The following is a 23,961-nucleotide window of genomic DNA, read 5'->3' on the forward strand; positions in this document are numbered from 1 at the left end:
CCGCCTGCGCAGGGAGTGTGTGTGTGTGTGTGCAGGGGCCGCCTGCACAGGGAGAGTGTGTGTGTGTGTGCAGGGGCCGCCTACGCAGGGAGTGTGTGTGTGTGCACGGGCCACCTGCACAGGGAGTGTGTGTGTGTGTGTGTGTGTGCACAGGCCGCCTGCGCAGTGTGTGTCTCACGTGTGCGCACACCAGTCCTGAGTTGAAACTCAGCCCCTGAGCTTTGGTGCTCCAGGCCAAGACTCCGCTGGACCGCAGCCCCCTGCCAGCTTTCCTGCTGGTTCATTGGAGATCTGAGTCTCACGGACTTTCCTGCCCGGGCTGGCTCTGAACCAGATCCTCACATCTCAGCCTCCTGACTAGCTTAGGATGACGGGCGTGAGCCAGGGGTGCCCTGCAGAATTAGTCTCGATGTGGAGACCGTTTGCCTTGCCTTTTGCAAAACAGATCTAACTGCAGGACCGTTACAAGTAGGAATGCAGAAGCTGGCAGGAATGCATTTTAGACATTAGGGAATAAAAGAGCTGTCAGTGCTGGCTCCAGCGTCTTGTAGCCACGGCTTTGGCACAGGTGGATCTAGTGATGCAGCGTTTTGCAGGGGCTGTAAAAAGACCCAGGATGTGGGGGGTTTCTATAAAGTCCGCTGGGTGGGGTGGCCAGCCGGGGAGACCCAGGACACGACGGCTGAGCCGGCTGGCAGCTGTTGGAGGCCTGGTGTTCGGGGCAGGTGGTGTTTATTGTTTCATTTGCTTTATCAAAACCCCTTCCCCAAGCTGCTTCTCTGTGAACAGCAGAACAGCAAGCAGGCAACGCGCAAGCCTTGTACGCTCACATCAGGACCACAATGGAGGCTCCTCTGGTTTGATCAGAACTTTGTCACACTATTACATTCATCCTTCTGATGAACAGACAGCCATACAGCTCTGTACTTAAGAGTTCTTAGGAAGAAAGGGACCCAGTTGCAAAGGGGGGTTCATTAGCAGGGTGCCCCAACCGCCAATCAGCAGTCAACCCAGCTGGGAGACCTAAGGTCCCAGGACTGGGCTGGACAGCCAGAAATGTCTGATCTCAGCCACGTTCAGACATCCACAGAGTCCATGGGGTCATCAGAGCCCCAAATCAGAAAGAAATCATGTTGTTTGGCCTTTTAAAAAAAGTTTTATTAAGGATCCAGGTTCAAGTCGGATGCAGTATTTAACAGCAGGGAACAGCAAAGCACTTTGGTTTCACACACTTAGGTTTAAATTCTGGCCATGTGACCTTGGGCTAATTGCTTAAACCTCTGGAAACTTCTGCTGAAGCGGACAAAGACACCAGTTTTGTCGCAGAATAAAATGGAAACATGAAATTTGCTCAATGCCTGGAACATGGTAAGACTTGAAGGATCATAATGCTTACTGTCATTATCCTTAGTAAAATTCAAAGCCCAATGCTAGTAGCTCACGACTGTAATCCTAGCTACTCAGGAGGCTGACTACTCAGGAGGCTGAAAGCTGAGGATCAGGAGTTGAAGCCTTGGGATTCTTATCTCCAATTAACTTGCAGAGAGCTGGAAGTAGAGAGGGGTATGGCTCAAGCGACAGAGTGCCAACCTTGAGTGAAAAAGCTCAGGGACACTGCCCAGGCCCTGAGTTCAAGCCCCAGTACTGGCACATAAATAAATAAGATAAAATAAAATTCAGAGGTCTGATTTCCAACCAGAAGTTTGCTTGAAAGATTACTATCAATAATACTAGGTTCAAGTTTTTTCTGTCTCTCTCCTTCCTTCCTTCCTTCCTTCCTTCCTTCCTTCCTTCCTTCCTTCCTTCCTTCCTTCCTTCCTGTTCTTCCATTCTTCATGTTTAAGAATTCTTTTGGCTTGGAGTTATCCTTTTTGCAAATAAAAGATCTAGGTTCTAGTTCTTATCTGAAAATACTCATTTGAAGGAACCCAACTAGAAATGATCCGTGCAAAACTAAAATCAGTTAAAAATCTTTAAGAAATTTCAATCCAGAAGTTCCCACTGAATCTGGGAAGCGAAGAGAACCTTTTCCAGCCAAATTGCTTCCCAGAAGGCTGCGGAGGCCCTGGCCTGACTCAACGTTGCCCTGGCAACAGGAGAGAGCCCGCAGGGCCTCAGTCCCTGAGCCCTTCATCTAAGGAGCTGCCATACAGGGCGTTAGTTAAGGTCCCCCTCAGCCACCTGGCTGCTTCAAACTGCTCTGACTCACAGAGGGTACAGGAAAGATGAAGACAAGGATCCTTCTGTCAGAGAACTGCCGCAAGCTCCCCCAGGGGCTTCAGCTTTTCCAGGTCCCCAAAGGCTCGGTTAAGAGAAGGCCCAAAGTCATCAATAGATTCTAGGGACTGTCAAGGCAGCAGGAACGCTTTCTAACCCTCTTGTATTTCTCCATGGAGCCCAGTCCAGTGCTTTGCACACAAGTGATAAATACTAGAGGGAAGTGCTGTCTGTGAACTTCCTGGAGGGGGCCAAACCCGCAACCTGCTCTCTTTGCTGCCTTTTGTGTCTGGCCCAAGCAGATCACACACTTAGTGTTGACAGCCCAGGATGACAGGGCTTGCCTGGTACAGTAACACTTGAGCAAGGCCTCTAGTTTGGCATTTTGTTGGTTAATTGGAGATGGATTCCATCTTGCTTTGAACCAGGATCCTCAGGTCTCAGCCTCCTCAGCAGGTAGGATTACAAGTATGAGCCACTGCAGCCTGGCACACTTATTGTTTAAAAAGCATACAGAGCACGTTCTGCTTGATATATTCCCTTTCTCCCATGTCCTAAGTTAAAAAAAAATCTGGGTTAAAATGGAATCATTTAGAAGAGGAAATGACTGTTCTCTTCCCAACCACCACACAGGTCCCAGGGAGAGAAGTCTGAGCCAGGCACATGTGCTGTGGGGTTGAAGACTTGAGTCCAAACACTGGCTCTGCCACTAGGATCTGTGATTTGAGACTACTTCGCCCACTCAAAGGGTGTAACTAACGATGCTCTCCCTATGTAGAATTATGGAGAAGCACATGTAAGGTCTTCAAAAATAAGAAATGTCCAACAAATGGCAACGATTCTTTCTGGGGCCAATGGTAATCAGCAAATCAGGAGTTTGAAAGTCTGCCTAATTAAGAGCATTCAAGAAAATCACTTTGGGGCTGAGAATGTGGCTCAGTGGTAGAGTACTTGCCTAGCATGTCTGAAGCCCTGGATTCGATTCCTCAGTACCACATACACAGAAAAAGCCAGAAGTGGCGCTGTGGCTCAAGCGCTAGCCTTGAGCAAAAGAAGCTCAGGGACAGTGCCTAGGCCCTGTGTTCAAGCCCCAGGACTGGCAATTAAAAAAAGAAAAGAAAATCACTTTGAACGAAAACCCAGAGAGGTAGGCTACTACCCGCACAAACTCTTATGTGGGGCCGAGAGCTGGGCTTAAAACAGATTGCTCTGGCATCAGGATCAAATGTAGTTGCTTGGTCCGATCTGAACTTTCTCACACTACAGTAATTTTTCTGCTTCAGCCTGAAGAAATTTCCCTCTTAGAGATTCTTTTTAATTTTTGAGTTTTTGGTTGTACCAGGGTTTGAACTCAGGGCTTTGAGCTTGTTCAGCTGGTATGCTTAATTGGTGCTCTGCCATTTGGGCCATAGCTCCAGTCTGGAACTCTGCTGGTTATTTGGAAATGGTATTTGACTTTTCCTGATCCTCAACCTTCTAAGTAGCTTGGATTATAGGCATAGCCGGTGGTACCAGGGAGATTCATTCTTTTAGGATATAATAGTATCTGTTTTATTAAGTTTAATTGGCCATAAGGTAATAACAAAATTAGTAAACTTTTGAGATCTTAGTACATGATAATGTCTTTTTTTTCCCCCTTCTGACATTGAGGCTTGAACTCAGGGCCTAGGAGACATCCCTTAGCTTTTTTGCTCAAGGCTAGCACTTTAGTACTTGAGCCACAGCTCCACTTCTGGCCCTTTGGTGGTTGAGATAAGTTTCATGGATTTTCCTCCCCCAGCTGGCTAGATCCTCAAATCTCAGTCTCTTGAGGAGCTAGTGTTACAAGCATGAACCACTGGTACTCAGCCTCCAATGTCTTGAGATGTGTGTGTGTGTGTGTGTGTGTGTGTGTGTATTCTTTATTTAAGTCTCAGAATAGTTGAACCTTTACCAATGTCACTTAAAAGATGAGAAAACTAAGCTGGGTGCCAGTGGCTCATGTCTGTAAGCCTAGCTACTCAGGAGACTGAGATCTGAGGATCATGATTTGAAGCTAGCCCTGGCAGAAAAGTCCCCATGAGACTCTTATCTCCAATTAACCACTCAAAAACTAGAAGTGGTGCTGTGGCTCAAGTGGTAGAGCACTAGCCTTGAGCACAGAGGCTCAGGGACAGTGCCCAGACCCTGAGATCAAGTCATACAACCAACAAGAACAACAGCAACAAAAAGATGAGAAAACTATTAACTCATTCAAGGCCAAAGTCACACAAGTACTGAAATCATCTTGGACTGGAGTCTGCACACATGCTAGTGACCATCTTCTATTTGTCATCGGCCTCTGATTGCTGGCAGAGATTACAGTGGGAAGCGTGGTGGTAGGTACCCCTGTGGGGTACAGGGAGGGAGGGATAATTTGTAGCACAGGGCACTGGCCTGGAGAAGAGGTGGCATGGAGAAGAGTTAGGGCCAAGGGTGAGGACACAGAAGCACAGAGAAGCCCTAGCAGCTCAGCTACACAGAAGGAGAACCAGTCTTTTGCTATATTTGGCTTAATTCCTTTGAAGCCCAGATTTCCTAGGAAAAGCAAGGTTCTTAGGCACCACTCCACCTGACCTCAGGGTCCCGGCCAGATCACATAACAAGTCACTCTGGTCTCCGACTCGGATTCCACCACAAACCACAGGGTCTCCACTGAAGTCTGAGTCCTTGGACTCCAAACGAGTCAAGACTTTGAGCAACAACAGCCTTCAGCCAAAAAGACACAAATGCCTTCACTGCTATCTCTTGGGGCTCGACGTGCCTGGTGCCTGAGAACCACTTCCTGTGTCCCCTCGACCTTTACCTACCGCGCCTCATCTCCTCTGTCTGACAAGGTTGGTTTCCTCCCGCGCTGCGCAGCGGGGTCCCGGCTCTGGCCACCGTTCCTGATCCTGATCCAATTCAAACCCCACCGTCCCTTCCCGGCCGGCATGGGGGGCCCCCCGGCTCTCAGGTTCGGAGGGTTTCACCCGGGAGCCGGCCTCACGGCTCCCCCGTCCTCCGGCCCGGCCGCGTTTCCTGCACACTGTGGGATGCGGCCCTGTCCGCGGTGCGGTGCGGTGCGGTGCGGGGGCACGGCAAGGGGAGGAGGGCGCGGGCCCAACGCTGCCCGGCCCTGCGCCTCCCACGGAACTCCGCGCTCTCCTCCACGTGGACTCCAGGTCATTTCTGGAGGCGCGGGGCTCCGTGGGGCTCTTCGGCCCGGCGCCTGTCCCCCGAGGACGCCCAGCCGCCCCTGGCTTGGCGCCCGGAGCCAGGGCCGCCACAGAGCCCGGCCCGGCGCCCTGGCGAGGTTGCGCGTGCGCCCCGGGCAGAAAGCTAAGGACGACGGGAAATTCGCGAAGACCTGGAGACCGGCTCCCCTGCGCCCAGCACGGCTTGCGGCAGCCTCCCAGCCCCCTGGCCTTCGTGCGTCGGAGACGTCTGTACCCCTTCCCTGCCAGCACCCCACTTCTCTGTCCAGACGGCCCGATGCCCGCTGTCCGTCCCTGACCTCGCTAGACATGGGGACCTACTCTGCCTCGGGCGGGCCGCCGCCCTGCGGCGTCAGGCCGCGCGCCGCTCTTCCCTCTGCGGCCACAGCCCGGCCACGCGGAGAGGAGCGGCTCTAGGCACAGCTCCCTCCCCTCACAACCAAGCAAAAATGGCAAACACGAAACGCTCGTCTTTTTAAAAAGTACTCTATTATTATCAAATAGAACCACAGTATCCAAAAGGTGATTATAAAGTTCTGTCGCCCCCTAAGCGGCCCTGCTCGCCTGCCCGTGGCCGGTAGCCAAATCACTCCCCCCGCGCCGATTGGTTTCATCCACTTTATTGTCGAGGAAATTAACAGCCAGGCCCCCCTCACCCCCTCCCGGGCCCTTGGGGACCCAGGCGCCGCCAGGCCGCGTCCTGGGGAGCAGGGGAGGGGAGGCGGCCGGGGCCGGGGCCGGGGCCGGGGCCGGGGCCGGGGCCGGGGCGCGGCGGCGGGCCGGCGGCGCTCACTCGCCCGTGTGGGTCCGCAGGTGGTACTTGAGCGACTGCTTGTAGCGGAAGCACTTGGCGCAGTGCGTGCACGGGTAGGGCCGCTCGCCGGTGTGCGCGCGCTGGTGCTCCAGCAGGTGGTGCTTCTGCGTGAAGCGCTTGCCGCACTCGGCGCAGTGGTAGGGCCGCTCGCCGGTGTGGATGCGCCGGTGCTCCAGCAGGTGGTGCTTGCGGATGAAGCTCTTGCCGCACTCCGGGCAGGCGTGCGGCCGCTCCCGCGAGTGCACGCGGCAGTGGTTGGTGAGCTTGGACTTCTCGCTGAAGCTCTTCTCGCACTCGGGGCACTTGAAGGGCCGCTCGCCCGTGTGTGTCCGCTGGTGGCGCAGCAGGTGCGACGGGCGGCTGAAGCTCTTGCCGCACAGGCTGCAGATGAAGGAGACCTCGTGCTTGCCCGCGTGCACGCGCTGGTGGATCACCAGGCTGATGTGCAGCCGGAAGCTCTTCTTGCACTCGGGGCACGTGTAGGGCCGCTCGCCCGTGTGCGTGATCTGGTGCTTGGTCAGGCTGGACTTGTGGCTAAAGCTGCTGTCGCACTCGGGGCACTTGTAGGGCTTGGGGCCGCCGCCGCTGCCCGAGCTGGGCGATTTGGGGCGCGGCTTGAGCGCGTGCTTGGGGGTGAAGGCGGGCCCGCGCTCGGGCGAGGCGTAGCCGCCGCGCGCGCGGTGGATGCGCTGGTGCAGCGTGAGCTGCTGCTTGTGGCGGAAGCTGACCTCGCACTCGGAGCACTCGTACGGCCCCTCCTTGATGTGGTTGCGCTGGTGGATGATGAGGTTGATCTTCAGCCGGAAGCTCTTGCCGCACTCCATGCAGGTGAAGGGCCGCTCGCCGCGCCGGTTCCGCTGCTGCTGGCTCGAGGACCCGCGGCTCTCGCCCAGGTGGTGCCGCTCGCCGTGCGCGTGCGCGTGCGCGTGCCCATGCCCGTGCACAGGCGGCGCCAGCCTCTTCACCGCCGGGTTGCCCAGCTGCAGGGGCGGGGGGCTGTCCTCGCCGTCGGGGGACATCTCCTCGGGCAGCGGGGTCTGATACATACCGGCCTCGAACCTCCCAGACAGCTGCCCGAGGGACTGCAAGTGCTGCGGCAGCTCGTCCTCGTCCTCCTCGTCCTCCTCCTCCTCCTGCTCCTCCGTCTTTATCACGATCCCCTCTGCCCCGGGGTGGAGAGAGACAAGGAGGTTAGCGCGGTCCAGAGCCCCACCTGGCCCTCGCCATGGAGGCCGCACCTACAGCAGATCGCTGACCAATGCCTTCTGGGAACACCTTGGGGCTAGACGTGGAACCCTGGCTGGCCGTGGGGCTGGGCCAGGCCTTAACTGGGCCAATTAGATTCCTCTCGTGGACAGCTGCCGAAAAGAACAAAGAGCCCCAGGACCCCCAGGGGGTGGGAGCCAGCCTGAACTGGATATAGTCGCGAACCCATCAAGCGTGTGAACCAGTGAGAACCCACTTCCATAAGAGCACTTGAGGACTGGGCCTGGTCTCATCGGTTCTCCATGGCTCCCTTCTAGAGATTTCTACACCTGACTATGCCAGGCTGTTTGTCCTTCCTGAACACCTCGGATCCGTCCTCAGTGCCTTTTCCCACGCCAACATTTCCATGTCTCCCCTGGTGACCGTTCAGGCTCCTCACCAGGCCCAGGTTGCACATGCAAGATCCCAGACTTCCTGCTCCCCTCTCAGAGATGCCTGGCTCCTTGAACCTGGGGTTATGCGGGTTCTCTCCATCTTTCTTCACACTCTGGGGCACACCGCCCTGCACACCCACTGCTGGCTCTTTAGGGCCTGACAAAGCCAAGTTGTACCGTGGCCCAGGAGAGTGGAGTTCAGCAGACACAGCGGCCTTATCCTGCCTTGCACTTCTTTGGTGCTCCCGAGACTTTTACCTGGGGAGCTCTATCACCTGTTCTCTTTTCATGAGACAGTAACTAATAAAATGAAACTGAGCCAGAATTATCCTTATTCCAGATACCAAGTGATGTTTCAAAAAAAAGGCTGGGAAGGTGGCTCAGTGGTAGAGTGCTTGCCTTGCATGCATGAGGCCCTGGGTTCCATCCCTCAGCACCACTTAAGCAGAAAAAGCTCGAAGTGGTGTTGTGGCTCAAGTGGTAGAGCACTAGCCCTGAGCTGAAGAGCTGAGGGACAGCGCCCAGGCCCAGAGTTCAGGCCCCACGACTGACAAAAAAGATGAGTTTAAGCACTGTCTCATCTACCCCCTCACTGACACGAAACTGAGGCAGGAACTGTCTCTAAGCTGGCAAAGGCCAGACTTTAGAGACACCTTGGCCGTAGCATGCTCCACTGCTTCTCTAAAGCCTAGGAACTGCAGCATTAAAAATGGGACCTAGGAGCCAGGCACTGGTGGCTCATGCCTGTAATCCTAACTACTCAGAAGGCAGAGATCTAAGGCTCTTGATTTGAAGCCAGTGGGGTCAGGAAAATCTCTGAGAGTCTTATCTCCAATTAACCACCCAAAAACCAGTAGTGGAGCTGTGGTTTAAAGTGGTAGAGCATAGCCTTGAGTAAAAAAGTTCAGGAACAGCAGACAGACCCTGAGTAGTTCAAGCCCCACGACTAACAACCTTTCCTCCCCCTCTCCCCCCCCAAAAAAGGGTCAAGGGGCTGGGCACCATTGGCTCACAACTGTAACCTTAGTTACTCAGGAGGCTGAGGATTGGAGTTTGAAGCCAGCCTGGGCAGGAATGACTGTGAGACTCTTATTTCCACTAACACTGGAAGAGGAGCTATGGCTTAAGTGGTAGAGCACTAACCTTGAGCAAAAGAAGCTCAGGGACAGCCCCCACGCTCTGAGTTCAAGCCCCAGGACTGGCACAAAAAAGGGAGCTAGGTGTGTGAGGCAAGGCCTCCTCAGCAGCGTGGGTTCTTTTTTTTTTTTATTATTATTTTTTATTTTTTATTTTTGGGTCTGGTCTTGGGGCCTGAACTCTGGGCCTAGGCGCTGTCCCTCAGCTCTTCAGCTCAAGGCTAGTGCTCTACCACTTGAGCCACAGCACCACTTCCGGCTTTTTTTTCTTTTTGCTTATGTGGTGCTGAGGAATCGAACCCAGGGCCTCAGGCATGCAAGGCAAGCGCTCTACCACTGAGCCACCTTCCCAGCCCCAGCAGCGTGGGTTCTGAGTCACACTTCCTCAGCAGCGTGGGTTCGCAGACCCCTTGGGGCATGGTACCCAGAAGTTCAGAAAGGAGCCGAGAGGATGCCACCAGGGAACTGGTCCCTGGTGATCTATCCTGCAAACAAAGCTGTGCGTGAAAGGCATGAGCCTTGGGAAGGCTACACGCTCCTCACGCATCACATTGCTTTTTTCTTAATGAAATAATAAAAGCAAAACATATGGCTCTAACACTCAAGACTCAGAATTCCACAAACTGTTTGTTTAGAAGTTTTCTAAGGTTCTACTAGAATTAATAGAAATGCTCAGATGGCAATCTGGAATTTATATTGTAACGCCCCAATTTAGCATACACACAGAATGGCTTATGCCTTCTCATTATTCTTTTATGAAAGACAATGTAGTATGTGAAAAAGATTTCTGAAGTACCATGCGGTTATTTAAAACTCAAGAATTATACCAAATTATACAAAGATGTCTATGGTATTTTATTAAGTACAAAAAGTCAAATTAGCCAGGCGCCAGTGGCTCATGCCTATCATCCTAGCTACTCGAGAGGCTGAGATTTGAGGATCATGGTTCAAAGCCAGTCCTGGAAGGAAAGTCCATGAGATTCTTATCTCCAGTGAACCACCAGAAAACTGAAAGTGGCGCTGTGGTTCAAATGGTAGAGTGCTAACCTTGAGCTAAAGAGCTAAGGGACAGTGCCCAGGCCCAGAGGTCAAGACCCATGACAAAAAAAAAAAAAAAGTCAAATTATAAGCTGGGTATGGTGGTACAAACCTGTAATCCTAGCATTTGGTTGGCTAAGGTGGATGACCCTGTTCAAGGCTAGCCTAAGCAACTGTGTTTCTCAAAACATATACATACAAAAACAACAAACACACAAAAACAACCAATACACAAGACACACAAAAACAACAAACACAAAACACACAAAACAACAAACACACAAAAATAACAAACACATAAAACAACAACACACAAAACCTCAAAAAACAAATCCTCCACAATTTGCCTTATCTATAGATAAAATAAAGAAAAGAACACAGTAGTTTGAAAAACACAGATTACCAATATGGACACATTTCTAAGTGTGGATAGATACAGTATCTGATGGCTAATGACTCACATAGGACCATCAATTTAAGTTCCCCCATTCCTATCTTGTATATTTACTTTTTTTCCCTTCAGAATATAGAATAATCTGAGTGCCTGTGGCTAAAACCTGCAGCCAGCCCATGCAAAGAGTCTTCAAGATTCTATCTCCAATTAGCCAGAAAAATGCTGGACAAGAGTTGTGCTTCCGGTGGTAGCGATCTAGCCATGAACAAGCCAGCCAACTGTGAGCACAAGACCCCAAGTTCAAGCCTTCACACTGCCACACTGCCCGCCCCCCCACTCATTTCACTTGTGGGTATAACTGTAAAACTGGAATGGAACTTTTAAGTTCAACAGTGCATTTAAAAAGCCCACCATAGCTGGGCGCTGGTGGCTCACGCCTGTAATCCTAGCTACTCAGGAGGCTGAGATCTGAGGATAATGGTTCAAAGACAGCCCGGGCAGGAAAAGTCTATGAGACTCTTATCTCCAATAAACCACTAGAAAACCAGAAGTGCCGCTGTGGCTCAAGAGGTAGAGCGCTCGCCTTGAGCTGAAGAGCACAGGGACAGCACCCAAGCCCAGAGTTCAAGCCCCACATCGACCAAAAAAAAAAAAGCCCACCATGACTAAAGAGAGACTTCTCAGAAAATATAAAAATGGCAAAGAAACACATGAGGAAAGATTCATCATCCTTGGCCGTAAAGGAAATGCAAATAAAAACAACCCTGAGATACCACCTTACCCCAGTCAGAATGGCCCACATCCTAAATAAAGTCAGCCAACGACAAATGCTGGCAGAGATGTGGAGAAGAGGAACCCTGTTGCACTGCTGATGGGAATGTAAACTAATACAACCACTCTGGAAAGCAGTCTGGAGGGTCCTGAGAAAGCTAAATATAGACCTTCCCTATGACACAGCCATACCACTTATAGGTATCTACCCTGAATAACAGGAACCAGGATACAAGGACACGTGCACCTCTATGTTCATTGCTGTACTGTTCACAATAGCCAAGGTATGGAAACAACCCAGATGCCCCACTACAGATGAATGGATCCAAAAATGGTGGTACCTATATACAATGGAATATTATGCCGCCATTAGAAAGGACAAAATAAGGTCATTCTCGGGGAAATCGATGGAACTAGAACAAATCATGTTGAGGAGGTAAACCAAGATCAGAGAGACAAATGGCACATGGTCTCCCTGATATGTGGATATTAAAGTCAAAATGCAAGGAGATATGATAAGTAAACAGGACTCAAGAAACAAAGGACCTCCACTCAATTTGTTTTATCACTTCTAAATGACTCCATGTTCTTGAACACATATTGGTATATATATGTGCACATCTGAAGGAAGCTAGGAGGAGGGCACAGAATCAGGAGGAAATGGGAATGTATACAAAAGAGGGACCTATCAGCTGCACTGGACATTGATAAAAGTGAACTAAGCAACTCAAGGAATGGAAGGGAGGGAATATAAGAGAAAGAAGGAACAGCTTATACTAAGCCAAAGGAAAGAAATATACATATCACCCGATTTGGAAAACATAGCTGTAGTGTCAAAGTTTGTACAGTCTATAATGACAGTGTACCTCCTGAAGGTTAAAATGTGTTTGTGACTTTAAGTATCACTATCCTACAATACTATGAAATTTGTGAAATTTATGTAATCACTTAATATCAATTAAAAAAGTAACTCTCGTGGGTGGAGACAGGAGAATGAGGGAACAGAAGACATGTACTCATTACCTGATTCTTTCTTTTTTTGTCGGTTGTGGGGCTTGAACTCTGGGCTTAGGTGCTGTCCCTGAGCTCTTCAGTTCAAGGCTGGTGCTCTACCACTTGAGCCACAGCACCACTTCCGGTTTTCTGGTGTTCTTTTAAGAAATGAGAATCTCAGGGACTTTCCTGCCCAGGCTGGCTTTGAACTGCAATCCTCAGATCTCTGCCTCCTGAGCAGCTAGGATTACGGGTGTGAGCCACTGGCACCCTGCTCGGATTCTTGTAATTATAATCCCTCTGTACATTACCTTTAAAATAACAGTAAAATAATTTTTTTTAAAAAGCCCACCATGAGTGGGTAGGGACTAGAAGGGGGAACTGAGGGAAAGTGAAAGAAGGAGTGACATTATCCCAAAAAGAAATGTATTCATTACCTGACTTAGGAAATGGTAACCCCTCTGTATAACACCTTAATAATAACAACAAAATTCTATATTTTTTTAAAAAGCCCATTATGCATGCCAGGTGCTTGTAGCTCACACCTGTAATCTTAACTACTCCAGAAGGCTGAGATCTGAGAATTGTGGTTCAAAGTCAGCCCTGACAGGAAAGTCTGTAAGACTGTTATCTCCAATTAACTACCAAAAAAACCGGAAGTGGCACTGTGGCTTAAGTGGCAGAGCCTAGTACTAGCCTTGAGCAAAAAAAGCTCAGGGATAGCAGCAAAGCCCTGAAGTACAAGTCTTAGGAAGTCTCAGGAATTACACACACACACACACACACACACACACACACACACACACACACACGCATGCACACACGCACGCACGCGCGCACTCGCACGAAGTCATGCTGCACCAGAAAAGCTGTCAGGAAGGATGTCCTGGGATGAAGCAAAGAGCCACTGCACACTGTCTGAGCACTTGTAAGGACTACCAGGGAAGACAATCACACCAAGCAAGTAATTAACAACAAGGATGACTACAGTCCACCAGTAAAAGACAGTACAGAATCTTTTTAAAACAGTGCTCTTGTTACACACAAGTAATCCTATGAGTCAGGAGAGATCTGAGGATCTCAGTTTGAAACCAGCCTGGCCAGGAAAGTACATGAGATTTTTCTTTTTTCTTTTGGTTGGCTGTGGGTCTTGAACTCTGGGCCTGGGCGCTGTCCCTCAGCTCTTCAGCTCAAGGCGAGAGCTCTACCACTTGAGCAACAGTGCCACTTCTGGTTTTCTGGTGGTGATTTGGAGAAAAGAGTCTCACAGACTTTCCTGCCCAGGCTGGCTTTGAACCATGGTCCTCAGATCTCAGCCTCCTGAGTAGCTAGAATTACAGGTATGAGCCACCAGCACCTGGCCATGAGATTTTTTTTTGTCAGTTGTGGGGGCTGAACTTTGGGCCTGGGCGCTGTCCCTCAGCTCTTTAGCTCAAGGCAAGCGCCCTACCACTTGAGCTACAGTGCCACTTCTGGCATTTTTCCGCTTATGTGGTGCTGAGGAATTGAACCCAGGGCCTCATACATGCAAGGCAAGCGCTCTACCACTGAGCCAACTTCCTAGCCTCCCTGAGCTTTTTATCTCCAAATAACCACTGGAAGTAGCACTATGGCTCAAAGTGGCCGAGCACTAGACTTGAGCAGAAAAGATCAGGGACAGTGCCCAGGCCCTGAGTTCAGGCCCCAAAACTAAAACAAACAAGCAAACAAAACAACCATATTCTTCAGGGTTGGCATACTCCAGTAGTAGGGAATTCCAATGTGACAAGCAAGAAGGACATGTTTAGAGAAGGGAACCCATGATTTGCCACTGGGGTGTGGTCCTGAACAGCATCTGTGGTCCTGCCTGTCTGTGGGGTACAGAGGCGGGACAGACAGGCAGAGCCAGTCCGCTGGGAGCCGCGTCTGCACCCCCCTGTGGTGGTGATGGATTCTACTGAAGGTGAGGCAGAAGACCGGCAGGGGCCCGGCCGGCGTCTTTCACTCCTGTGCACCCATGGGGCCCAGCGGCCTCCCAGAAGGAAGGACCTCTCCCGGCTTTGTCTTGAGGCGGGGCCCCCTGGGAGGCCCCCACCCAGAACTCACCCGTGCAGTTTCTCTGCTCCACCAGCATCTGCTTGAGCTCACTGAACTCACTGGAACCTTCTGTGGACTCTTCCAGGGCGTTCTCCTGTTCCTGCATGTCCAGGTCGGGCTGCTCTCCGCAGGGGTCGCCCAGCTCCGAGTCCTGAAAGCCATGTTCCTCCACCTGTCCCATCAGGGGCTCTGGGGTCTCCAAACTCTCTGAGCCTTCATCGTTGGTCTGCACTTCTATCTTAATCACAATGCCATCATGTGCTGAGGAGAGATACAGGACACAGTCACACCACGCGCCCAAGGTCCCACCAAGAATTCACATCTCAACACTTCCTTTTTTTAGAGACCCTAAGAAATTTAATAGTTGATGGTGAGTGGACAGAATTTTCTGGATACTTTGTAGCCTGGATCCCAATGTATGGTATAATCAAGTTAAAAAGATGCTAAGTTTATTCTCCACAAGCCCCACGAGTGCTTTTTCTTCTTTTCTTGCTTTGGTGCTGGTCCTGAGACTTGAACTCAGGACCTGGGCTTTGTTTCTGAGCTTTCTTTGCTCAAGGCTAGCGCGATACTACTTGAATCATAACCCCTCTGCCAGCTTCTTTGATGCTTAACTAGAAATAAGAGTTTACAAACTTTCTTGTCCAGCTGGCTTTGAACCGTGATCCTCAGATCTCAGCTTCCTGAGTAGCTAGGATTACAGGTGTGAGCCACCAGGATCTGGCCAATAATTTTCTTTTCCTTCTCCTTTTCTTTTCCTCACTTCCCACTTCACTGTTGGGACTGCTCAGGGTGGACCTGAGTCCTCCTCCATGCTGACAATGCACATACATTTATATGATTTTATTTTTTGGCCATTACTGGCAATTAAAATAATGCTGCACATATGTTCCTCCTCTCATTCCTCCTTCAATTGGGCTGGAGACATGGCTCAAGTGGTAGACTATCGACCAAAAAGCTGAGTTCACATCCTTTAAGTGATGAATATTTACCAGAGCGAGGATAGTATTATGATTCACTCAGTCATTCCCGAATACATAAACATTGCAATAAACATGTTTTTATATTCCTAACTTCAAAACAGTGTTTCATTTCTAAGAGATTTTCAGTAGTGGGACTGAGTCAGAAGGCTAAGTATTTAAATTTTGGTGGCTGTTCCCAGCCTGCTTCCCAGTAAGGCGGTGACAAGTCATCTCTGCACAGGCCTGCAGAGAAAAGCTTCTCAAGCCCTGCCAGTGGCAGACATTCTGCTCTCCGTCAAATGTGGAGTGGCAACTGATTCTTTGACCTCATAGCAAGGCTGGGTGGATACGATTTCCTAGTCCTTCATTTTCTGTAACTGCACAGCCTATGTCGTGACTCACTTCCAATTAGGCTGTCTTATCAATTCTTTTTCCTGGGACGAGGACTCAAACTCGGTATCTGATGCTTTTACTTGTTGGCTGGCGCTCTACCATCTGCTCCATGTCTCCTGTCTTATCAATTTGTAAAAATTTGATTTTTTTTTTTTGTCAGTTGTGGGGCTTGAACTCTGGGCCTGGGTGCTGTCCCTCAGCTCTTCAGCTCAAGGTGAGTACTCTACCACTTGAGCCACAGCACCACTTCTGTTTTTTCTGGTGGTTTATTGGAGATAAGTGTCTCATGGACTTTCCTGCCTGGGCTGGCTTTGAACTATGATCCTCAGATCTCAGCCTACTGAGTAGCTAGGATTACAGGCATGAGCCACTGGCACCTGGCAAAAATTTGATTTTTTTTTTTGTCAGTCATGGGGCTTGAACTCTGGGCCTGGGCACTGTCCCTCAGCAATTCAGCTCAAGGCTAGTGTTCTACCACTTGAGCCACAGCACCACTTCCTGCTTTTTCTGCTTATGTGATGCTGAGGAACCAAACCCAGGGCCTCATGCATGCAAGGTAAGCACTTTACCACTGAGCCACCTTCCCAGCCCCCCAAATTTGATTCTTTTTTTTTTTTTGTCGGTCGTGGGGCTTGAACTCTGGGCCTGAGCGCTGTCCCTCAGCTCTTCAGCTCAAGGCGAGTGCTCTACCACTTGAGCTACAGCGCCACTTCCGGTTTTCTGGTGGAGATAGGAGTCTCACGGTCTCTCCTGCCCGGGCTGGCTTTGAACCGCGATCCTCAGATCTCAGCCTCCTGAGTAGCTAGGATTACAGGCGTGAGCCACCAGCGCCCGGCCCAAATTTGATTCTTATATTAAAGTAAGCTTATCAAGTTCAAGGCCTATAGGTTCAAGCCCCAGCACTGTTTTCATATTGTCTTTTTGTGAGTCATAGATTTTCCATCTAAGCTTAAGGTCTTCTTTAGCCTGAGTTAGTTCAGCTAGTCTTTGAGAGTCTATCCAAAGGTCTTTACTCTCTTATTATTCAGACTTTCATAGGCCTTCAAAACGCCTGAAATTTATTTTTATTTTGTATATGGTATGATGTGGGAGTTCAACTCATTTTCTTACCCATATGTCAGGATAAACTCCTTTATAAGTTGAAAACCATTTTTTTTTAGTTAAGGAAATAATAAGTGTGAAATGTATAAGCAAATTATTCATTCATTCATTGAATGCTTATTAACAGGTATTTATTTACTAAGCACCAGCTCTGTGCCACTCAGTGTTTTCAGAGCTTAGGGATTTATCAGTGGACAAACGTGTGAACGACAAACACAGTAATAGCTCGTGCTGTATGTCAGAGGGTGCTCAGTACTGGGGCGGGAAGAAGGGGGACCAGGAAATGAAGGAAGGAAGCAGACACAGCCTGCCGTGTAAAGCCTGTCCCCCCTGCCTTGTCTACTATTTCTCAGTCTAATGTGGATCACGTCACTGAGAAGCCACACCAGCTCACTAAGCTGAAAGTCAAGTCCTAGGCGCAGAAGCAGGTTCTTTCTGATGCCTGGCAATTCTTTCATTCCACCCTGAGCAGCTCATGTCCCACAGCCTTCAGGTCGACCTATACCACTAGCCCCCAGAATTAGGGAGTCGCCACCCACTCCCCAAAGTTACTTGTATTTGATTCACTGGTTACAAAAAGGTGGGACACCAGTGGCGCACACTTGTAATGCTAGCTACTGAGGATCTAAGTTCTAGGTCAGCCCAGGCAGCCAAGTCTGTGAGATCTACAGTTAACCAGCCAAAAGCCAGAAGTGGAGCTGTGGCTAAGTGGTAGAGCGCTAGCCTTGAGCTGAAGAGCTGAGGGACAGGGCCCAGGCCCAGAGTTCAGATCCCACAACCGACCAAAAAAATAACAATAGTAAAGAGCAATGACCTTGGCCGCTCCCCTTGTTTCTTGCCTTGCTCTGTGATCTTTCCCGCTCTGCCTGCACGATGCCAACGGCCATAGTGAGAAGCAGCAGAGCCCTCACAGGAGCCACGCAGGCGCGCGCGCCATACCTTTGGGTCTCCAAAGCTGTGACCTAGGAAACTTATTTTCGGTATAAAGTACCACACTTCAGATATTTTGCTGTAACAACATATAACAGACTAATACCCATCCCGTCCCTTTCCTCCTCTGGTCTTGCCACATCTCTCTCTGGAAATCTTCACAAACATGACTTCTCTGACGTCATAAACTCCTGAAAACATTAACTTACCGACCCACCCCCTCCCTAAAATAACTTTCAAAACTATGCACCCCTTTGCATCTTTTTCAGTAAATATACAAAATGGACCAGTTACTGCAAAAGATATATTTTTGGAACATTATAAATATTGATAATGTCATCAATGGAATCTAAAGCTATTTAAAACCCAACATTACTCACTTAAAAAACACACGAACAAGTCCTTCTTTGATAGCTGGAATTTCTCTATCATTCCTGTTCACCTTGAACTTCTGTTTCCATTCCCACTTTGCCCACGGAATTTATCCTAATAGAACATATTTTTATGCTTAGACGCTCTTGACTAATCACCTCATCTGCCACAAAAATGTGCATGTAAGTTGAGAGTTCAACTTCGCTTTCATTTCTAATAACCACGAGGCTGTACATGTTAATTTTTTTCTGGCTGAAGTTATCCTTAGTGATTATGACTACAGAATGATCATTACCCAAGGTGAAAAACAAAGTTTTGGAAAAATTTGTTAATGTTCTCTCTTGTAAGGATGAATAGGACTTTTTTTCCCCAATTAGTTCAATTATCTGAGGATGAACACATACCCGTGTACAGTAAGAGTTCCAAATCGATTCTATTCTATTCTTCATTTGTATAAAGGCAAGCCTTTGGGAAGCTCATACAGATGGCAGGCGCAGGAAGGAGCTCTGCTACAGAACTGTCACTCGGTTCTTTGAACCTACTCTGAATTATGTGCCACAAAACTTATATAGTTAACGTATTATCAGGAATTGTTCTTAAGAGCCTATTCACTAACAATTAGGTTATCTTTCAGTGTTGTTGAAAGCAAAATGCTGCAAACAACTTAATAGATGTTACCATTCAGGCCCCAGAGTGATACTCTAACATCTGGATTATCTGTGTGGTGGCTCGGAGGCCTTACACCTCACAAAGGTTCCAGGGAGGGACTGGTGGGGAGAAATAGAAGATGAGGACTGCATCTCAGGGACCACACATGTTGCATGCTCTTAGCTGATGAGAACAGAAGAGCCTGGAAATGGAAGCCACAAAGCGATTAACCTCCTGTCCTTCTTAGAGTCTCCTGAGCCCCAGGCCCGAGGGGCTTAACTTCAAGTCCAGTGCTGGCCACCACCTGCCCTATTCAAGGCCACTCAGTTGCCCTGCTCCTCCAAATGTCTCACCAAGCTCTCACCAGAAGACTCCTCTTTAGGGCCCGCGCTCCCCTAGAAACACGTAGCACTTACTTTTCCATACCCCTCCACATGGGACAGGACACCAAAAGGCCCCCACCCCAAACACTGTTTTCTCTCCCTTCCCCACCCTTCTCTTCTCCTCTCTGTCCACTTCTTTTTTATTTTGCAGTGCTGGGGACTGAATCTAAGGCCCGAGGAATGCTAGGCAAGCATTCTACCACAGAGCTACATTCCCAACCCACCAAACAACTTTTGAAAGGGTCTCAGCACTGGGTGCTAGTGGCTCAAACCTGTAATCCTAGCTAGTCAGGAGGCTGAGATCTAGAATTGTGGTTTGAAGCCAGCCTAGACAGGAAAGTCTGTGCAATTCTTATCTCTAATAAAGCACACACATGGGGCTGGGAAGGTAGCTCGGTGGTAGAGCGCTTGCCTTGCATATATGAGGCCCTGGGTTCGATTCCTCAGCACCACATAAGCAGAAAGAACCAGAAGTGGTGCTGTGGTTCAAGTGGTAGAACTTTAGCCTTGAACTGAAAAGCTGAGGGACAGCGCCCAGACCCAGAGTTCAGGCCCCATGACTGATTGGGAGAAAAAAAAGAACAATAAAGCACACACAAAAAAACAGAAGTGAAGCTGTGGCTCAAGTGGTACAGTGCCAACCTTTAGTGAAAAAGCTCAGGGACAGCACCCAGACTGAGTTCAATCTCCAGGATCGAAACACACACACATAGACACAGACACACACAGACATACAGACACACAGATACACACAGTCACGCACACACACGGTATTAACAGCCACATTGCATTTATAAACATTTACAATAAAAAATTAGTCATAGACATGTATTGTGGAATATTATTTGAATAAGTATTCTTACATTTAAAGCCAGCAAGGGGAGGGAGATAATTTTTATATTTGTTGTTATTTACTTTTAAGACAGGGTTTTGCTATATATCCTAGGCTGCCATTAAACTCAGAATTCTCCTGCTTTAGTTTACCAAGTGCTGGGATGACAGGCGTATACTACTATTTCCTGAAAGAGCCTTAAATAAATGCAATGTGGAAAACTTAAAGGGGCAAAAACTCTAACTTCATGCATCTCATCCTAAGCATAAATAATGAAGTCATGCTAGCTCTGTGCTAGAAAAAAGCCCCGGCATATTAAGATTTATACTGAGCCAAGCTCAGGTCTGGGAACAAGCTATTCCCAGACCCCTGACACCTCAGAGGTTCTTTCTGGAATGTGTGGTTATTCACACTAACTATTTAATGTCCCCAGACCACAACCATAATTTTTAGCTGAAAATTATCTTGAAAAGATTTTTGCAGTTTATTTTGGCCATAAGAAATTCACTTAACTTGTGCCTGATTTTAAATCTCTGTAATCAAACTTGCTCATATGAATTATTGTGAAACGGGAAGAATCATGCAAATTAATTTCAAATGTATTAAATGATCTGTGGGCTGAATTTAATAGTTAATGGAGCTGACATAAAGCTCTATTTGGAGACTGTAGTTAAAACAAAAATTGTTTATATTTAGCAGTTTTCTTTTTGTTCTCGGGTAAAAACGGTATCTCAGGTTTCAAGTATTTTCATAGTTTTTAAGGAGCTCAAAGGCTCAAGGCCTCTGATTACAGTGTTTACTGAGTAAAATGGCCTGATTATTTTGCCCTTGGTATAAAACCTAGATCCATAAAGAAAATGACTGATAGATCTGAATACACACAAACCTAAAAACTGATCAATTTAGACACATAAAAGCTGAAAAAGTTCCATACTCTATACACATGGATAGATTTTATACAACTCCCAAATGGGGAGTTACATAGCTATGACAGATATGAGCGAGTATCTTCGATGCTTAAAAATCTTTTACAGATCCATAATAAAAAGAAACAATTCAATAGTGAAAAAATAAATAAATAAAAAGAAACAATTCAAAAGAAGAAGAAATAAAAGCTAATTCACAGAACCAGACATGCTAGTAATCAATAAAAGTATCACAACATATTCGCTCTTCTGGTCAAAGAAAGGCATCCAGGCCAGGTGCCAGTGGTTCGTGCCGAAAATCCTGGCTACTTGGAAGGCAGAGAGGGGAGGGCATCCAAGTCTGAGGCCAGTCCAAGCACAAAATTTACAAAGTCACATCTCAACCAGTGACTGGGCAGGGGGTTTATTATCCCAACTTCATAGGTGGCTGAGATCTGGAGGACTGTGGTTCTAAGACAGCCCAGCCAAAAAAAACCCAAAAACCAAAATTCGCAAGATCTCATCTCAGAAGAAAAGGCTGAGTGTGGGCTGCTTGCTTGTCATCCAGGGAAGCATAAACAGGAGGAGCGTGGCCCAGACCAGGTTGGGCAAAAAGTGAGGCTCTTTTTTAATTTTTAATTTTTTTTTTGTTGTTGGTCATGGGGCTTGAACTGTGGGCCTTGGCACAGTCCCTCAGCTCTTCAGCTCAAGGTAAGTGCTCTACCACTTGAGCCACAGCCCCACTTCCGGTTTTCTGGTGGTTTATTGGAGGTAAGAGTCTCATGGACTTTCCTGCCTGGGCTGGCTTTGAACCATGATCCTCAGATCTCTGCCTACTGAGTAGCTAGGATTACAGGCAGGAGCCACTGATGCTCGGCTTGAGACTCTTATCTCAAAAAATGATCAAAGAGTATGCTAGACACAAGGCTCAAGCAGTAAATAGCAAAGACAAAGCCCTGAATACTGCCAAAAGGGAGGAGGGTCATTAAACTATTGTTTATAGCCATTACTTTAGTAAATAACATAAAATTAAAAGTATCTACTATTGGCACAGGTGTGGGAGCAAGAATTCTACTTACAAGGAGGCTGGGAAGGTGGCTCAGTGCCTTGCATGCATTAGGCTCTGGGTTTGATTCCTCAGCACCACATAAGCAGAAAAAGCCAGAAGTGGTGCTGTAGCTCAAGTGGTAGGGCACTAGCCTTGAGCTGAAGAGCTGAGGGACAGTGCCCAGGCCCAGAGTTCAGGCCCCATGACTGACCAAAAAAAAAAAAGAAAAAAGAATTCTACTTACAAGGACTATAAAGTAGCACAAATGTTTCAAAGGCATTTGCCAACATCTATTTAATGTTTAAGTGACCCAGAAAATCTATTTCTAAAAAAGTTTCAAACAAGCATACAGAGTCTATTTATAAGGATCTTTACAGATTCACAGAACCTTGTGAACACTGAAAAGGTGCATCAGTAGGGGAGTAATTAAGATAAAATCAATAGAATACTGCAATCTACTACAAACAACAACATAAATTTATAAATTCGGACATGTAAAGACGTCAAATATAGTACTGAAAAAAGTAGCTTTTTACAGCTATATAACTTGAGTTTTACATTAAGAGTATCATTTATAGCTAGGTGCTGGTGGCTCATGCCTGTAATCGTAGCTACTAAGGAGGCTGAGATCTGAGGATCTCAGTTCAAAGCCAGCTCAGGCAGGAAAGTCTGTGAGACTCTTATCTGCAATTATCCATCAGAAAGCCACAGGTGGTGCTATGGCTCAGGAGGTAGAACATTCACCTTGAGCTGAAGAGCTCAGGGACAGCGCCCAGGCCCAGAATTCAAGTCCCGTGACTGACAAAAAGAAAAAAAGAATATTATTTATGTATTACTTAGCTCCTTAAGGGTGTGTGTGGGCTGGGAAGGTGGCTCAGTGGTAGAGTGCTTGCCTCGAATGCATGGGGCCCTGGGTTTGATTCTTCAGCACCACATAAACAGAAAATGCCAGAAGTGGCGCTGTGGCTCAAGTGTTAGAGGGCTAGCCTTGAGCTGAAGAGCTGAAGGACAGCACGCAGGCCCAGAGTTCAAACCCCACGACAAAAAAAAAAAGTGTGTGTGCCCATACACATTTATGCTCTTCCAAGTGTGTGCATAAAATATTGGAAAGAATAAACTGCTGAGAAAGAATTGTGGGAGCCAGGCATTGGTGGCTCACACCTGTAATCCTAGCTACTCAGGAGGCTGAGATCTGAGGATCACGGTTCAAAGCCAGCCTGAGCAGGAAAGTCCATGAAACTCTTATCTCCAATAAACCACCAGAAAACAGGAAGTGGCACTGTAGCTCAAGGGGTAGTGCACTAGCCTTGAGCTGGAGAGCTGAGGGACAGCGCCCAGGCCCAGAGTTCAAGCCCCACGACCGACCAAAAAAAAAAAAAAAAGAATTGTGGGAGACTTTCAACTTTTTTTCTTTTCAAAATTAAAAACCACTATTGTCACACTACCCATGTATTTCAGCCAAAGCAAAGGTATGATGAATGGCTGGAGACACTGCTTTCCTATCTCCTCTCGCTACACTTTCTGGGAGGTCTTTAAAACTAAGTATATGATTTAAAAAAAAAAAACTTTAAAAAAGTTATACAAGGGGCTGGGAAGGTGGCTCAGTGGTAGAGCGCTTGCCTTGCATGCCTGAGGCCCTGGGTTCGATTCCTCAGCACCACATAAGCAAAAAGAAAAAAGCCGGAAGTGGCGCTGTGGCTCAAGTGGTAGAGCGCTAGCCTGGAGCTGAAGAGCTGAGGGACAGCGCCCAGGCCTAGAGTTCAGACCCCATGACCGGACAAAAAAAAAAAAAAAAAAAGTTATACAAGGGGCTGGGAATGTGGCTTAGTGGTAGAGTGCTTGCCTAGCATGCATGAAGCCCTGGGTTTGATTCCTCAGTACCACATACACAGAAAAAGCCAGAAATGGTGTGGCTCAAATGGTAGAGTGCTAGTCTTGAGCAAAAGCAGCTCAGGGACAGTGCTCAGGCCCCAAGTTCAAGCACCAGAACTGGCAAAAAAAAAAAAAAAAGTTATACAAATACATAGGCTAGAAAACTGAATAATGTTTCAAGCCTGTTTGTGTGGGGGCTGGGGCTGAACTTGGGCCTGTAC

At 48.1% G+C, this 23,961-nt stretch overlaps 1 protein-coding gene across 3 annotated transcripts in view; it reads right to left on the bottom strand.

The window, feature by feature from the left end:
* Window positions 1-5,665: 5,665 nt before the first annotated feature.
* The window catches only part of LOC138809909 (zinc finger protein 777), a 39,266-nt gene continuing 20,970 nt past the window's right edge, over window positions 5,666-23,961 (bottom strand). For all 3 annotated transcript variants that reach the window (XM_069997013.1, XM_069997014.1, XM_069997015.1), the window contains 2 exons: window positions 14,304-14,555; window positions 5,666-7,408 (listed from right to left, as the gene is read on the bottom strand). In XM_069997013.1, the coding sequence (XP_069853114.1) occupies window positions 6,222-7,408; window positions 14,304-14,555 (1,439 nt within the window). In that variant the 3' untranslated portion in view covers window positions 5,666-6,221. The remainder of the gene's footprint in view (window positions 7,409-14,303; window positions 14,556-23,961) is intronic.

This window comes from Dipodomys merriami, unplaced genomic scaffold (assembly GCF_024711535.1).
Source record: "Dipodomys merriami isolate MVZ:Mamm:240054 unplaced genomic scaffold, mDipMer1.0.p SCAF_5, whole genome shotgun sequence".
Taxonomy (NCBI): domain Eukaryota; kingdom Metazoa; phylum Chordata; class Mammalia; order Rodentia; family Heteromyidae; genus Dipodomys; species Dipodomys merriami.